The sequence below is a fragment of the Telmatherina bonti genome, assembly GCF_933228915.1.
Source record: "Telmatherina bonti genome assembly, chromosome: 2".
In the NCBI taxonomy this organism is placed as follows: domain Eukaryota; kingdom Metazoa; phylum Chordata; class Actinopteri; order Atheriniformes; family Telmatherinidae; genus Telmatherina; species Telmatherina bonti.
The window spans coordinates 28,078,641-28,095,288 of record NC_136620.1 but is presented as its reverse complement, the minus strand read 5'-3'; the positions used below and the strand labels follow the sequence as shown (position 1 = coordinate 28,095,288).

The 16,648-nt window shown below is 37.8% G+C and overlaps 2 protein-coding genes across 3 annotated transcripts; both read left to right on the top strand.

The window, feature by feature from the left end:
- Window positions 1–108: 108 nt before the first annotated feature.
- incenp (inner centromere protein) lies at window positions 109–11,631 on the top strand (the record flags this gene model as incomplete). The annotated part of the gene is made up of 20 exons (XM_079257364.1): window positions 109–248; window positions 412–522; window positions 618–1,231; window positions 1,328–1,373; window positions 2,150–2,219; window positions 2,353–2,485; window positions 2,579–2,615; window positions 2,756–2,843; window positions 2,938–3,078; window positions 5,040–5,057; window positions 6,029–6,138; window positions 6,219–6,339; window positions 6,426–6,533; window positions 6,777–6,931; window positions 9,246–9,366; window positions 9,786–9,884; window positions 10,559–10,597; window positions 10,759–10,821; window positions 10,929–11,076; window positions 11,456–11,631. 20 exons carry the CDS (start codon window positions 109–111, stop codon window positions 11,629–11,631), a joined length of 2,538 nt encoding a protein of 845 aa, XP_079113490.1.
- Window positions 11,632–12,678: 1,047 nt separating this feature from the next.
- On the top strand, window positions 12,679–15,821 carry fth1b (ferritin, heavy polypeptide 1b). Of its 2 annotated transcripts, none has more exons than XM_079254621.1 (5): window positions 12,679–12,835; window positions 13,812–13,915; window positions 14,020–14,166; window positions 14,394–14,519; window positions 14,615–15,821. In XM_079254621.1, exons 2-5 carry the CDS (start codon window positions 13,814–13,816, stop codon window positions 14,771–14,773), a joined length of 534 nt encoding a protein of 177 aa, XP_079110747.1. In that variant the 5' UTR covers window positions 12,679–12,835; window positions 13,812–13,813; the 3' UTR covers window positions 14,774–15,821. The 2 variants fall into 2 exon arrangements, with proteins under 2 accessions (XP_079110747.1, XP_079110748.1); XM_079254622.1 differs by having other exon boundaries at window positions 12,679–12,839.
- The last annotated feature ends 827 nt before the right edge of the window (window positions 15,822–16,648 follow it).

Sequence of the window (16,648 nt, the reverse complement as noted above, 5' to 3'; positions counted from 1 at the left end):
GTTTGGCAGTGAAGATAAACCTGTGGAATGACTTGCCTTAGTTGCCACATAATGTGTTTTCCAGCTTTCTTTAGTTTAATAGTTTTATCTGTCCCTCAGGCTGCCACCATGAGCTCGGCCTTGGTGTCACTGCGCTCCCTCATGCAGATGTTTGATCGCAAAGCAAAGGACTTCATCAGTGAGATAGATGAGGTCCACATTGTTTGGCTTGAGGAGATCCAGCAAGAAGCTGATCGCATTTTATCAAAGTGAGCTTGATTTTTGATGCCAGAAATTAAATTGAATAAAGTTTTCCTTGTCCCCTTTCTTTCATCAGTTTTTATTTACCCAAATCTGTTTAGTCCAGCTCTTTGGTGTTATCTTTTTAAAGGAAACTGTTTCTTCTTTTTTTTTTTTTTTTTTTTAATCTAGAGATTTCAATGCTGAACCAGAGTTGATGCCAAAAACACCATCACAGAAAAAAAATAGTCGCAGGAAGCGTGTTTCTTTGGGGCGCCAGGAAGAAAATCAAGCAAGGCGAAGGTTTGTTGCTTTCTTTACTTCTTTTAGACATATGACGTAAAATTGTCTTCTTATTTTTTCCCTATAATTTTTTTTCTTATCTTTTTAACATATAGATTTTCGAAGGGAAAACGCAGCAATCTTCGTGGTTCCTCTGTTAAATCCCTGAACTTGATAGCTGAAGAAGAACCCATCCATGAGACTCTAGCCAGCAAAACGACGCAGCCGAAACGCACCACCCGCAAAAACAAACAGACACAGCCAGAGGTAGCAGAGGTTGAGAGCCAATCACCTCCACTGCGCAGCAGCACAACTAAAGAGGTGGAAAATAAGAAACCAGAGCTGGCAGAGGAAGAAGATGTGGGCAACAATAACCAGGAAAAAGATGCTGAAGTTAAACCTGATGATGCAAATAGTGCTGGTCAGTATCCACCTAAGATACCTGCACCTGAGGTGGTTGTCAGCATTTCATCTGAAGATCGCAGGTCTGCTGAGTTTGCCAAGAACCCACATGCTTCTCCTGGACGTACAGCTACTAAAGTCGCAATAGCTGAAACCACTGAAAAGTCAAGGCAGAGCTCTGTGCGGTACTCCCTTAAACTACGTCGCTCGGTGGCTGGTCTCCGGCACAGTATGACACAGGAGTCTGTTCGCCGCGCCTCACGCCGTTCTATGCTAAAAAGGAAAGCAAATGGCAATGGAAACTCAACAAGCAGCAGCAACTATGATGGTAAGATACATTTAAGAAATGAAAATAGTATAGATCCAAAATTTTCTCACTTGTTCTCAAGTGTTTAAATTTTTTGCTCTTTGTGTGTCTTTGTAGCCGAGGACTCTAGCATGGACACTGCAAATGAGGAGGATGGACAAGTGTGAGTAAATGAAAGACTGTCATTGTTCAGTACAATGAAGCTGGATTTATACTTGTAAAGTGTGCAAACAGTAGGGTGCGCGCAGCTGACTCATAATTTAGAAAAAAAGTCTGTTCTTCATTGTTGTTGCAGTGGTATGATGCCACATTATGCAGTTGGCCTAAACCTTGCCTATCTGGTGAGGGTTGAAGTTGCTATGGAAATGCTTGCTTGACTAGGCCGGACCATTCCTAACTGTACCAGCCTCAACCACTACTACTCAGTGGAAATTGGGCCTTATATAATTTTGTTTTGATAACTGAGCAAAGAACAGTGATGCTTTGTGCATTGTGAAATCTCCCTTTTCAAACAGCATGATCCCCGCAGGTGAATCTTAGGCTGTGGGGTGTTTCTTCATCTATTCATACATGATCAAATCTGCTTGCTTTGTGGTTTTTGGAATGATTCTCTGGAGCTGTTTTTAATAGACTCAAGTGACCAAATATTTCTGAGAGAATAACTCATAGGAAATGTTGATTTGTCGTAGGTTATGGAAACAGTGAAGCCATGTGGCTCAAAATATAAAGTTAAACACCTTCCAGTTGTATATGAATTCCTCGAATTTTTCCTAAACATTTTGCATTTTAGACTTTTCACCCAGACTGGTGACTTTTTATTTGAATAATTCATGATTTTGAATCTCTTTGGTTGGTCTAGATTTCTTATATATTCACACAATATTTCAACTCCTGGAAGATGTTGTGAATCTCACCTGTGTCAATTTTTAACTGCTACAGAAAAACGGAGGATGTACCTGCACACACAGAGGACAATGCTGAACCCACAAAAACAAAAGGAACTTCTGAGGTAATGATATTTCCCATTAATTATTTAGTGCTGCAAAATGTATCATTTTTGAGTTAATCTGTTTGGTTATTGCTAAACTCTTTGTATATGTTTTTGCTTTTCCTCAAATAATAATAATAAAAAAAAAAAAAAGCTCCAAAAAAATCAGCAAGTACATGTAGCTGTTGAACGGATTACTCGCTCTGTGGCTGCACACTCTCCCAAACTGGCACCCCCAGCATTGTTTTCCACTCTGCCGAAAATGACCACTCCGGTCAAAAGAACAGGTAGTGTGTGTGTGTGTTTTTAAATTGTTTTTTTTTCCTGTTTTTTAAAATTTGATTATGGCTTTTTAATAAATGCAGCTATTTGTCTTGTAGTTGCCACTGAGAAACAGGCCTCCCAGGATCTTCGAAGGTGTGTACATGCTGGGTTATATTGTGATAAGCGGTTGTCTTAAGTTTCATACACTCAAAAGTTCTGGTTTTATAAAACACAGTTACATTTCTATCCTTTTAACTTTATGTAATTAAAGATTTTCTTTTCACTATGGTCAGGTCAAACCGCAGCACTAAACGTAAAAGTCCGGATACTGTAGAGGAGAGTCCAACAAAGCGGTTTTCTCCTCCCAAGAAAAGCCAAAGTGTAAGATGGGGATAAAACCTCTTGGGGTTGAGAAATGAAGAATTTGGATTTGCCTTGTTGTTTTTCAAACATTTGCTTTCTTCTTCATGTGTAGGCAATGAAGCCCAGCATGAAATCTTTTCTTCACACTGTGCACAAGAACCAGATGCTGATGATGACTCCAAACTCTTTTGGACGGACTGCCGTTATTAAATCCTTCATCAAACACACCACTCCAATGAAAGTTGATCCTAAGGTAAGTGACATCATTAACACAATGCAAGCTAACAATGTTTACATGGAAATTCATTGTTCCACTAACATCCGAACATATTCCATTACAACTTTGTTGTACATTTTAGAGGAATATGTACATATCTGTATTATCTATAACAAGAAGTGTTTTGCTCCACTTGAGGACAGCGAGTTCGTCAAGATGGTAATTTGGCTGTCTCAGATGCAAAATTGTGAGGGGAAAAAACTACACATAAATTATGGATATAAGTTTAAATAAATCAGACTTTTCAAAGAGGATCATGAAGGATTTACTCAGCACTGAGGCGATTGACATCACAAATGATCTCATGCTGCAGTCCTTTACTGCAAACTAGGGCTTGGTGATATGACCAAAATCTTATCCCGATCTAGCTCATTTTATATCCCCATAACAATATGAAATTGTTTGTGTAATTTCGTGCCAGTCATTAGTTATTTGTCAGATGCGCTTGCCAACAGCAGCAGTGATCTCCTTCCATCTGCTGGAACTATGACGTTTCACAGGTAAAAGCAGCGTTTACGTCTGGAGTTTATGAGCGCTTTATCCCAATTCTTGTGCAGATGATAAAATGAGTTAGTTGTGTTGGAGTCCGTTGTCGGGGTTGTGAGCTAATCTGTTGTCGTTTCCATGTCGGCCTTTTTATATCCAGACCACACCCATGCAACAGAAATTTCTTTTATGAACAAGCTCATCTGTTTAGGTTGTCTGGTCATTGTTTAGTGAATTACCGTGACCTGAAACGCGTCGGCTACCATCTTTCTCAATGTTTATTTCTTGCAGCGTGCTTGCCGTAAAGCGCATCTTGATAGAGAATCCTGCAGTAAAGCACCTTATTGTGGCGTAAACGACAGAGCCTCATATAAAATGAAAGACATTTTCTGTCGTTCAAACGATGTAGATCGTCATATCGCTCAGCCCTACTGCAAGCCAAGTGAAAGTTTTTCAAAGCCTCGAAGTCTACAGTTATTTTGTTTCAGGTTGGGTCAACTATTTCGTATCTAGACCGTCTTTAGTTCGCAATCACCTAGTTTGTGATTGGCTGAGTAGTGAGTTGTGCCATTTTAATCAATTAGTTTGTAATAATAACACCATTGGCCCTGCGATGGACTGGCGAGCTGTTTAGGGTGTACCCTGCCTTTCACCCAAAGACTGCCGGGATAGGCTCCAGCTTCCCCGCGACCCTGGATTGGATTAAGCGGGTAGGATAATGAATAAATAATACTATTGCTAATGCTAACAATGAGTTAACCCCTTTTATTTTAATTTTCTAAGATCTCCTTGTAAATAATTGATTTTGTCTCCCAAATTCCTGTAAATCCAAATTCCTTGTAGATTTGTATGAATATGTTGATGTTGTACTGCATTTCTTCCGTCTAGGTGCAGAGATCCGCAGAAACATTAACACTCAGAAAGCTTTTCACTGGACAACTAAGTTACTATGATACTCTTCTTTCTAAATAATTGTCCTGAAAATACAAGTGAATAACATAAACCGTCCTTAGAAGTGGTCGCTGCAAACGGTACCATTATCTGTTTCTGCACTTCCTGTTTTGAGCTGGAGATTGTTGATCCACGTATGTTTTCTTTGTTCCCTAAGTTTTCTTAAATGAACTCCCTCATGAAATACTACTTTCAGGACACAAACCCAAACCGAGCCTTTGTCCTGATTGGAGTAGTAGCAACAACTGCACGCAGCACAAATTTTAGGCCTTTTTTACGTTGAGACAACGGAGAGAGACTGGTTCTGTGTGTGTCTACATTTACTGCCTCACCCACTACTGTGTTTCACAATGTCAGCCCAGCAATTATGTCGCAAATTGATTGGAAATTGTTGGCTTTGACATTTATTTTTTATTTTAATATTATGGGATCTTCTTTTGCTCAATTGTTGAAATGTAATTTTTTTATTAATAAAAATAAATGTGTTTGTTCCTCCTCAGAGTAGCAGTGGTATTGTGGTAAGTGTTATGTTTAGGCACTTTGTGTGTGTGTGGGAATTTGTTGGTGTCAAATAAACCCACTGACTGGTGAAGACTCTAGAAAAACCCCTTTCCCGCTGCCACATGCTAACATACGTGAAAAAGAGAATCTTAAAAAACAACAACAAAAAAAAAAAAAAAGCTAAATGACAGGTTTAGTTACAGAAAATTTAAAATCTAAAGTGCTAAATTTATTCCATCACAAGAAATAAAGCATAGAAGATAAAAGTACACGACAGAAGCTGAATATTTTTGCACAGAGTTCATGTGTGGAAGGGGCTGCTGTAAACATGAGCCAGGCTTGTTCTTTTTGTTTTTTTTCCTCATTTTCTGTTTTGGCTTCTCATCTAGTGATTCACCGCTTTACTAACTTGTTACTTTATAACAAAAAAGTTTATATGAACCTACAACTCTTTACAGAGTTGTTGTTTTATCACTCTGGGCGTTGTCGTCGTTCTGAACACTCAATCATGTTCCAAAAGGAAATTACAGCTTTTGAACTTCTTGGCTTTTGGACACTGCTCTGGTGATGCATTTCTTGTTTTTGTCTTTTTTTGTTAAACAGTACTTCTTTTTTCTTTTTCTTTTTTTAAATACAAGTATCACTTACTATAGTATCTTCTAAAGTTTTACTGTAAATTTATTGTTTGTTTTAACTCTTTGTTGGACATCAGATCAATCAGAGATGTATTGCGGCAGATCTGTCACTCAGCTAACGCCCACTCCCATTTAGCAGACTGACATAAGACTCAATCATTTTGATGTTATTCTTGTATTTAGATCTGCTTAACCACAATGCATCTGAGCTTATTTTTGCAGCTGTTTCTCTTCTAATTAATGATCACTACATTTTACAGTACTCGATCTTAACATCACCTGTTTGTTCATGACAGAAACGGTTTCTTAAATTTGTTTTACCTCATTCTGTCCTTGTTTTTTTCTTTTCTCAGACAAAAGAGCTCCTCAAACTTGAAGCACTTAAAAGGAAACAAGAGCAAGAGGAGGAGAGGATGAGGAAAATGGAGGAAGAGAAAAAGAAGAAACAGGAAGAGATTAAAAGGTTAACACTTCGCATTTTCAAGAGTTTTTATGACACGCGTTCTAGATTTTTTTTTTTAAATTGGAACATTTGTGCTTCAGGAGGAGGGATGAGAGGATTAAAAGAGTGTTTGAGGCTAAAGTAAAGGAAGAGCAGAGGGAAGAAGAAAAGAAAAAGAAGATTGAGCAAAAGATGGCTCAGATTGATGAGAAGAATGACAAGGTAAGCAGCAGGTGTGGTGGCTTTGGATTTGCATTTTGACTATAAGACTTGTTTAGTCAGATCTTTGATTATTTTTCCACCTGCAGCGTCAGGCTGAGGAAAAGGCCAAGAAAAAGGTGGCCATGAAGCGCCAAGAAGAGCTGGAGCTGAAGAGGAAACTGGAAGAAGAGGCTAAAAAGAAGAAGCTTCAGCAGGTCGACGATTTCTGTTTTACTTTTGTTGTTGCTGTTCAATATTTTCCACAAATTTCTTTCAATGTTGGATAATTTTTCAGGTTTTAAACACCCAAGCTTCAAATAATTTCTTCTTCAAAACGCTTATCTCGTGTGCTTATCTTTGAGGATTAGTGGAATGTAACCTCTTTGCTACATGAAAACAAGTTTTACTCAGTAAAGTTTCAAATCTGTCTTTTTATGTTGTGTGTCTAAAACCTTCAGGAGGAAGAAAAACGACAGCAAGAATTGCTGGCCAAGAAGAAGGCAGAGGAGGAGGAGGAACAACGAACCCGCAAAGCGCTGGAACTGAAGAAGGAGCAGGAACAGCGTGAGAGGGAGATGAAACTGGAGAGAGAACGACAGGCTGCTGCTGAAAGGTCAGTGTTTGTTTGTTTGTTTTGTTTAGTACTTTCTTATTAAAAAAAAACAAAAAACAGTGATCATAATTAACATGCAGTTAACTAGAATTAGCATAACCAGGATAAGCTCTTTTCACTGAGTTTAAGTGGTAATGAAAGTGGATGAATGAGTAGTCTTAAAAGACAGAATGTTTACATGACTGCACATAAAAGGATTATAGAACAATAATCATTCAGCCAAATTTTATAATGCATGTAAACATGATGGTCTGGCCCAATTTAAATAAAATCAGAGCTTTAAGATCTGGACTAACAGACCCAGATAATTCAGCAGCAGGGTTTGTCACAAAAATACTGGTCTGGTCCAAGCCACTATTACATTGGTGGTCCTTTCCAAGGTCCACTGCAAAGACCAAGGACCATGATAAGGCAAGTTTTTTTGTATAGCACATTTCAAAGACAAAGGGAGGTATCTAAATCAGCAATCCCTGCCAAGGACCACAGTAGGAACCACAGTGTAATGAGTGGTCAGTGCCACTAGCCTCTTTCCCACTGTAGGAACCATTTGACGTTCCTGTAACCTTTTCAGTTCTTTGGCGCATTCGGACAGATCGGATCTTAGGGACCATGCCCCTGAGTTCCTATAACCATTTCAGCGCCTACTCAACTTCCGGGTCCTTCCTTAGTTCTGTAGGAACGCATCTGACGAAGCAGGCTGACGTAGGTGATAGCTACGCCCTCGCGCTGAGCGCCGCTACTTAATTTCCGCATCCTCAGACCCCGCCATTTTTAAAAACCACTGTTTACGGAAGCATGGAGAACGCAGCTGATAAGTGGACGGACGACGAAGTCAGAGCCCTGCTGGCCATTTTTTCAGCCGAGGAAATCCAGAGGGGGTTCGAAAGCACACAAAGAACACGATGGCCTTGTCGCTTTCCATTTTTGCTCCTTTGTGGTGTTTTCCTCTTCGCGGTTTGTTTTGTTGCTGAGTGGCGCTAAAATAACACGTCACTGTCGCAGATGGTTGCGTCAGATCGGTAGCGATCGGGTCTCCGACTCATGTCCGAATGCAAAGTGACATGGTTCTCTGGCGAAGGACAGTTCTTAGAACGCTATTAGTTCTCAGAACGCAGTTCTTAGAACGTCTCTGTCCGAATGAGACTACTGTGAAGCATCTAAATCAGTGGTCCCAGTTAGTGGAAAATACCACTAGGGGGCGACTAAATTGTAGTTTAGATCCAGTCAAGACAAGGTAAGTAATGCGCCTGCACACATTCATTTTGTCAAACCCCAGGAGAAGAAAGAAGACAACAATGTCAATTTATTCAATAAAAAAGCAAGGTAAATAAACTGCTATGAGTTCATCAAATTTGTATCATAATAAATAATGGCCCTAAGTGAAAAGCTGATTAATTTGTTCCAGATGAAAAACAAAAGTGCAGTCTAGCAGTTGCCATTATAATACATATAAAATAGGATCAAACCATTAATATTAAACTGAATTTTAAAAAAAAAATGTATTAAGTAGCGATGGGCTTTCTGCTCGGTAGTGATGAGTCCAAGGACCACAGCAGTCACTGTTTTTACGACAACTTCTTGTCACGCTAGAAAAACCCAGAAGTTATGCACTTTGCACCTTTTTGTTGTTTTTTTTATTTAAACGTTTGAGTGCATGTGTAGTAATGCTGCATCAATGAGGCGCTCTCATTCACACACGTTGCTATTGCTATTGATAGGCAACATTAAAGAACTCTAAAGTTCTGATAAATATGATTAATCCACGATTGCTAGGATGGGATGCTGCTCCATATTTAGCTGTTGTGTAGTAGAAACAGAAGTTTTCCTGCGTTAATCAATATATGAACAAGTTTTCTTTTTAGTTGGATGTTCTGTCTGATCTTTCAGTAATTCTTGATGCAACGCTGCTTCTGGCAGGGACTAGAAAACATTTAAAAGGTTTGATTTGTCGGAGTGGTGCAGCATAAACACAAAGTCGGTCCAGAAGAATGGTGCTCTGCCAAAATAAACCGAGTCTCCAATCGTACAGTCTAGTCTAGTCTAGTGGACTGTCCAGTTGCGAGTGCAACCTAAGTTAGTCTTAAGGGAAGCTTGTTACAGCCCTCAACACACTGCAATCAAACCTTTGTTTCCCTTTCATACTCTGCTCCTGACAGTTGCAGCCCTAATCATGAATAAAGGTTTCCTTTTAATAAAGATAAAAGATTTTAAATTACATTATTATGGATATGAACATTTAACATGGTAAACATAGAAACTGTTCACTCTTTAATGCAGAATTTCTTATTTGTTCTGCATGTTTTCTTTTGATCAGGGAGCGAGTGGAGAAAGAAAAAGCCCTTGCTCTCCAACGGGAACTGGAAAGAGCCGCAAGAGAGAAAGAGATGCGGGAATTGGAGGAGAAGAGAAAGGCACTTGAGGAAACAAGAAAACTGGTAGGAAAACTGAATTTTGACACCAAAATATTTGAAACCGGTTCTGATGGGTCATCAGTCTGAATTATAAATATCATTGTAGTACAGTAAAGGAGGATATAGAGTTTAGCAACACTGCTTCTCTGCTTGGAAGACAAACTCTTTAACCTGGATTATTTCAGGAAAACCTCATCATGTGTGTCACCATTTATACCAATAAGTAATAACTGGCCCTAATAGATGTTGACAGGGAGACCAGCAGCCTTGTTGACAGGTGGTATTAGGAGACACCTTAAACTGGTCTAGCATCTCTTTTAATGTTATTTCTTTCTTATAACACTTTTTAAAGTATATAATTGGTAGCATGCAATTTACTCAAGTGTCTAGTTGTATGCTTGTTCTTGTTTTATTTCTTTATTTTGTTACGTTTCCACCACTAGGAGGAGCAACAGAGGCTCGCTGCTAAAGAAAAGGCTGTTAAGGAGAGAGAAGAAGCCAAGCAGAGAGAGGCTGCTGCTAAACAGGCTGCAGATGCACAGGTACACTGACAGTAGAAATAAATACTTAACCTCAGTGCACTGTCAGTTAAACGTAAAGATTATCCATTTTTCCCCCCTTATCTGGATTATGCATTTAATTTCTTTTTATGTGGTTTGCTAATTATGTTGAATTATACCAGAAGTTAAGTAAGCACTTCTTTATTTTGCTGTAATGGTATACTATTGGTTCAGGTTTTGCTTTTTTTTCCACTTTAAAAACATCACTTGTGTGTAAAGTTTGCAAAAATACTTGTTGTTCTGGAAATGCTGCAGATGACAAAATAGAGGAACTGTGGGAGGAAACTGGAGACATTGGCATACATAATAGTTTATACAGGGGGAGCTGATTTTTGTTAGCAAGTTGACAAAAAATGCCTCAATAATTTCAGAGGAAAATTGAAACTAATTCCAGAAAAAGATGAACAATATAAACCACCAGAGCATGGATGTTTTGTGAGTGATGATGTTCCCTCATTTCATTCAGAAAACATCAGCAGTGGGCATCAGATGTGTTTAGTGGGAATCATGATAAAACAACAAAACCATGTTGCTTTGATTTGTTGTATCTACATGATTGAATATCTTGTCAGTACGCTCACACTTAAATGTACCATACTTCTCCTCTTTTCCTTTTTTTTTTTTTTTTTTTTTACCCTTATCTGTAAACTCTGAAGAAGACTTCGGCCGCCTTGAACGTGACTGTGGATATTGAGGTGTGGATCAGTTTGGGCATTGTCTATGATTGTCACTTATTCATGATTGTAGTACTATTTAACTTTTTTTTTTTGCTTTTTTTTTCAGAGATGTTTTTTATTGTCAGTTGGTTTGCTAAAACTTAAAGTTCCCTTTTTTTCTCTCTCTCTCTCTCTCTCAGCGTTCAGTGTTAAGCACGCCTGTAGGAAAAGGTGGTGGCCTGAATGTGACTGTGGATATGACGGTATATTTCAGTCATGAAATTTTGGCACATATCAGTTTTTATACCTTTTTAAAAAGTTGAAAACTAATTTCTCATCACTTTCAACATTCTTCATTCTTCTTGTGCAGCAATCCTCACCACAGTCTTACACGATTACTCCAAAGGGTGCCAATAATGCATTTAAGAGTCTGGATGATTATGGCATGGACCAAAACAGTGATGACTCCACAGATGACGAGTCTGCCCCAAGGAAACCAATTCCGTCCTGGGCAGAAGGTTTGTATGACCGGTTTCGGTTTTCCCTCATCCATTATCAAGCATTGCCATATTCAGATATCTTAAGGTATTTGACTGGATGAACTCTGGAAAGTTATGCGAGTCTAATGTAATCTTTAGATGCAGCTGATCCAGAACATGTCTAGAAATATTTGGACTGCAATATTTCTTTTTCCTTTTTTCTTAATGTGTGGAAGTTTAATTTTAGTTTAAGACGATGGCTAATCATTTTTATTGTTGAAAGAATTTAGAAAAGGTTTTCATTATCCAGCTGATGTTTATCACTCGTGAATATGTTCTTATAACTGAATATATTATTGTTAAATTTCATGTTACATTGTTGTCTATAAACTTATTCTTTTTTTTTTTTTTTTTTCAGGTCCCAATCTGAAGCAACTAATTATGAAGCAATACTTCAACCCTCCTGACTTAGATTCTTTCTTTGGGATTATTGAGCCACCAAAACTGGAAAACATATTTTACAAGAGCAAGCCTCGATATTTTAAACGCACCAGCTCTGCAGTGTGGCATTCGCCTCCAGCTGGAGCAAAGTGATGTTTGTACACTGATACAGTACTCATACTGTACACTGTTGTATAAAATTAAAAGTTTGACTATTTGTTCTTAATAAAGTTACTTTTTTCCCCCACATAATTTTTTAAAAAATATTTGAATTTTTTTTTTTTTTTTTTTTTTTTGCAGATATTGGTTTTTTGTACTTATAATGAAAGTCATAAGTTTCATTTTTATGCACTACTACATTTGTACAAAATGCTCAATGTGCACCATAGAATAGATGCCTGTTCTGGAGCAGCTTTGGTACCCATTGTCCTAACAAGTGTCATGGATTGCTTTTCCTGCCAGAGATGCTTTAGTTCTTTACTGAGATCTTGAACTAATGATGGGTGAGTTGGAAAGTGATATTCACAATTCAAAAAAATTGTTTCATATTTACCATTGAGTCATTTAGCAGTTTGAGTTTGTTGGTTTGTGGCGCTTTGCAAAGGTGTGGGTTGTCTTAAAAAATGTAGTTAAAGAGTCACACATAACAAAACTGAAAAATAAACTTGTGGATTCCGAAGTCATCGTATTTAGCATGCCTTTAAGGCTTCGCCATTATCCCTTACAGCCTTGCTGCTTTCAAGGTACCACAGAAAACGGAAAATTGAATTTGAGTTGTATAGAGTCTAGTATACATAACCGTATAGTGATAAATAGTCTGGTTAATATCCTTGCTGAAACGTTTCCGCCCCCGATATGTTTAAAGGGACATGGGCTGATTTGCAAATATAAGTAGAAAAATACTGTTAAACATGCGCAGAGTTAGCCTAACAGCTAATTTTTATATGTTGAATTCTCTGGCACGTCTCAACAGTGATTTGGGGGAAAAAAAAGGGTAAAGTGCAACCGGTAGAAAGCAAAGCATAGAGGGCACCATTTTAAATAAACATTTTAATTTCAAGGTCTAGTTTAAGCTTACCTTATACAATATATAAGCATTCGTGAACTATTAATCAACAAAAGACCATCAATGCATGTAATGCATATAAAAACATGCATTGATTGTTCCCAGGGGCCATGAATGCAGCATTGAGATCCGTTTTGACCTACTGACGTAGTTTTGCAGTTAGCGCATTGCTGACAGCAACCGTTGTGTAACAATGACTATTAACTAACGTGTGACTGAAAATTTAACGTTAACATCAACTGCAACACTGCGAGCTGTAATAACTTCAGTGCAAAGCGTGTAGTCGTTGAGGTAGGTACGTTTATGTAATGGCATGCTCGTTTTACGAGCTAGCTAAGGTGTGTTGTTTCTAGCGTGAGCAGGCTAATAATTAATCAGCGACATTTGATGCAAACCTATCTAGGTTAAAAGATTAGTTATTGTTGATATGTTGACGTTAACATGTCAAACGCTCAGTCAAACTCTTATTGTCGTTAGTCAACATGTTATCAGTAGTCCTCTTTGACTATTGGCAAGATGAAAATTTCAGAAAAAAGTTGAGTTTAAATTTAAGCTATTCATTTCTGTGTAGGTGTTTTTATACGATGCAGGTCATGTCGTCTGGATTGATATGACTTTGAAGGATAAATGCACCCAAATCAGACCGTGAGATTACATATCAGTATTATTCAGTTGAATACTAAAGAATCTAAGCAACTATTCATAAATAGTGGGGTTTTTTTCTTTCTTTGTTTGTTTGTTTGTTTGTTTGTTTTTTTTTAATCTTGTAATGAACCTGAACCTGAAAGTCCTTGGATTCATTGATCTGCCAGTTCGCAATTAAACTTTTTGGGTTTACTACATTAAAAGGCCAAACTTTTATAGAAATCCCAGTTACACCAGATAAATAATGGATCAACAGAAAGATACCAGTGAAAATATCAAGAGGAGAACAACGTACCCATTCGAGAAGATTACATGATACAGCATATTGTTTTCTGCCACGTCATGCTAGCGACATGTAAACAAAATCCAATGCCCTTGAAAGATTAGTGTTCCTTTCTCTCAGTGTAAAACTAACAAGACAGCCTAATTAAAAACAGTCATCCTGTATTATGATTTATACATTTTTCAACCATGTTTTGTTGGAGATTACTCAAAACATTAACTATGCAATAATGTATAAAATATGCACAGTCTTAGATTTGACCCCTGAGGAAGTGTGGGGACATTTACTCACTTCTAAATGTGAACATTTACATATTTATGCTTGTTTTCTCACACACAGAAATGAGTTCACAAATCCGACAGAACTTCCACCAGGACTGTGAGGCTGCAATCAACAGACAGATAAACTTGGAGCTGTATGCTTCTTATGTTTATCTCTCCATGGTAAGAAGTACTTTAAAGATGGCTGTGCCATGTGTTGTGACTGTTGTTTCAGAGGCAATTAATGTTTTATATATACTTCCTCCTGTGTTTGTTTTGGATTTCAGGCATACTACTTTGAGAGGGATGATAAATTCCTACCTCATTTTGCAAAGTTTTTTAGCACGCAGTCCAAAGAGGAGCGTGAGCATGCAGAGAAGCTAATGAGTCTGCAGAACAATCGTGGAGGCCGAATTTTTCTGCAGGACATCAGGGTATGTGAGGATGCTCTCTCTCTAATGAATAAAAAGCCATTGGGTGAGGTGGGAAACTGCATTAATGCCTTTTTGTGAGCAGAAAATACAAAGAAAAGCTTTCTTTTTACAAGGCTTGTTGGTGATTATTTTTAGAAGATGACAAATGCTTTCCAGGACTGTAACCTAAGTGCATTGTATCTTGTGCTTTAAATAATTATTTTGTTGCCATGAATTATTTCTTGTAGAAACCTGATAGGGATGAGTGGGGGAGCGGCCTAGAGGCTCTGGAGTGTGCCCTACAGTTGGAGAAGAGCGTAAACCAATCCTTGCTGGATCTGCAGAAAATGGCAACTGAACACAACGATCCTCATGTATGGAGCAAATCTAGAGAGCAGTCAGTATGGTATCTGTCTTTTTGATCTGGCAGTATAACATAATGCAACTTTTTTCTCATTTCTTTCCCCAGATGTGTGACTTTATAGAGACCCACTTTTTGGATGAGCAGGTAAAATCCATCAAACAGCTGGCAGACTGGATCTCAAGCCTGCGGCGTATGGGAGCCCCTCAGAATGGCATGGCGGAGTACCTCTTTGATAAACACACCATGGCAAAAGAAGGCAGTTAAATGTGGCTCCACATCCCTCCAACCGCATGCCAGCGGTGTATTTATGGCATATGTTACTATTGCTGCTGCATTATTTATGCTTGTTAGCAGTTTGCAAAATCCAAATATACCTATTCTGTCAACCTTGCATCATTTGACGTCATCTCACCACTTAGCAGTTGCAAAAAATGTTAAAGGGTCTATAGAAAAAAAACAAACTGAACAAATGCTTAAATGAAGTTATGTGTGTGACCTTATATAGACATCTTTATATTTTACTGAATTTTAAAGTATTTATGTAATCATTTTATCCTCTTTGAGCAATAAGGGTGTCCAAAAAGGAACATTTTAGGAGTTTCCAAAGGGTCAGAATATTGTGACTTGCATTTAATAGTTAAGCTGTATTATTTGAGGAACATTGTTGGTCTGTTACACAAAAAGGATTTATTCTGACTGTAAGATACTCAGTACTTTTTACTTTCTTAACATAGCCAATGAAGGAACAGTTACTCTTCCGTTTTATTCTCACCTGCACAGAAGCTAAAACCTGCAGTAGTAAGCAACATAAAGATGAGAATTACAAGTCACAAGGGTTTGGAAAACAGCCATAAACAGTATGTTCTTGTTATAAAGTATAATGTACACTATTTATATTTATTGGAAAAAAGTTTTACAAATATGTTAGTTTCCTGTTTTTTATTATTTTTAATTTAAATAACACTGATACCACATGTTAGTTCTGCCTATAACATGTTCAAAATAAGCAAGTAATCTATCAGTGAAAAATGTATTTTTAGTTATTTGTGACATAATTATGTAAAGTTATTACTTTGTGTAAATTTTATGAGTTAAGATATTTTGTCACCGGGGTGAGCTATATATTAATCAGTTTGTCTCTGTGCAAGAAGCTTTCTAGTTTTGAGTTTCAAACTGTACATGCAGCATGCTTGTATAATTAAAGAATAAAGCAGTAATATACTAATTATTTCAGCTATTGATTTTGATTTAAAAAAACTTGATATGGATAAAAGAGCCTCAACATGTTATTTAATATTTAATAGTTTTCTGATGAAGGTAAAACTAACATTTTCTTGTTGCTGAGTTTTAAAGGAAAATGGAAATCTTGTGTCATTTGCCTTCTTTCTGCGATGCTGCTGCAGTGTTCATGTTATTGCTCAGCACGCTGTTAATGCCGCCATTGCTTGCCCTCATGTTGGAGGTGAAGTTCCCATGGTTACTAAAACTACTGTGGTTTGTTCCATTGCAGAGACTTCCTGTTGTACCAGTTAAATCTTATGAGATTTTTTCTCACAACAGTTTTGTGATGGGGGAATAAGTCGGTGCCTGAAATCATTTTACTTTATGTGTGCACTGGATCCAGATGGGCATGAATAATTTTAGAATGATTATATTCCAATACTAAGGTGTCCAAACAACAGACTATAAATAAACAATGAAGTGGCCACTTGAGATGAAAAATAGAGCCCATAAGGGAGTTATTCACTATGTTACAGTAGACATCTACCAAGTACTGGCTTTAGGACATCCAGCACATTATCTTTAATATAAATAATCATATCTTACAGAACACTGAATTGCTTTCGGCTGTAGCTCAGGAGGAAGAGCAGTTGTCCTTCAACTGGTAAGTTGGGGGATCGATTCCAGGCTTCCCCTGAAATGCCGAAGTGTCCTAGGGCAAGACACTGAACCCCAAACTGCCCCCCCGATGTGCCTATCGGGGTATGAGTGTGTTGAGTGAGTGTGTGTGCGAATGGGTGAATGTGACAAGTAGTGTAAAGCACTTTGAGTGGTCTGTATGACTAGAAAAGCGCTATAGAAGTACAAGTCCATTTACCATTTACCATTACTTTCCCCCCACAACAGTTCATTATGTTA

Bases quoted from the DNA above. Each gene is read 5' to 3' on its own strand.
- fth1b (XM_079254621.1), top strand. From the start codon at position 13,814: ATGAGTTCACAAATCCGACAGAACTTCCACCAGGACTGTGAGGCTGCA. The intron at 14,167-14,393 runs GTATGTGAGGAT...TATTTCTTGTAG, and splicing joins TTTTTCTGCAGGACATCAGG to AAACCTGATAGGGATGAGTG. The intron at 14,520-14,614 runs GTATGGAGCAAA...TTCTTTCCCCAG, and splicing joins CTGAACACAACGATCCTCAT to ATGTGTGACTTTATAGAGAC.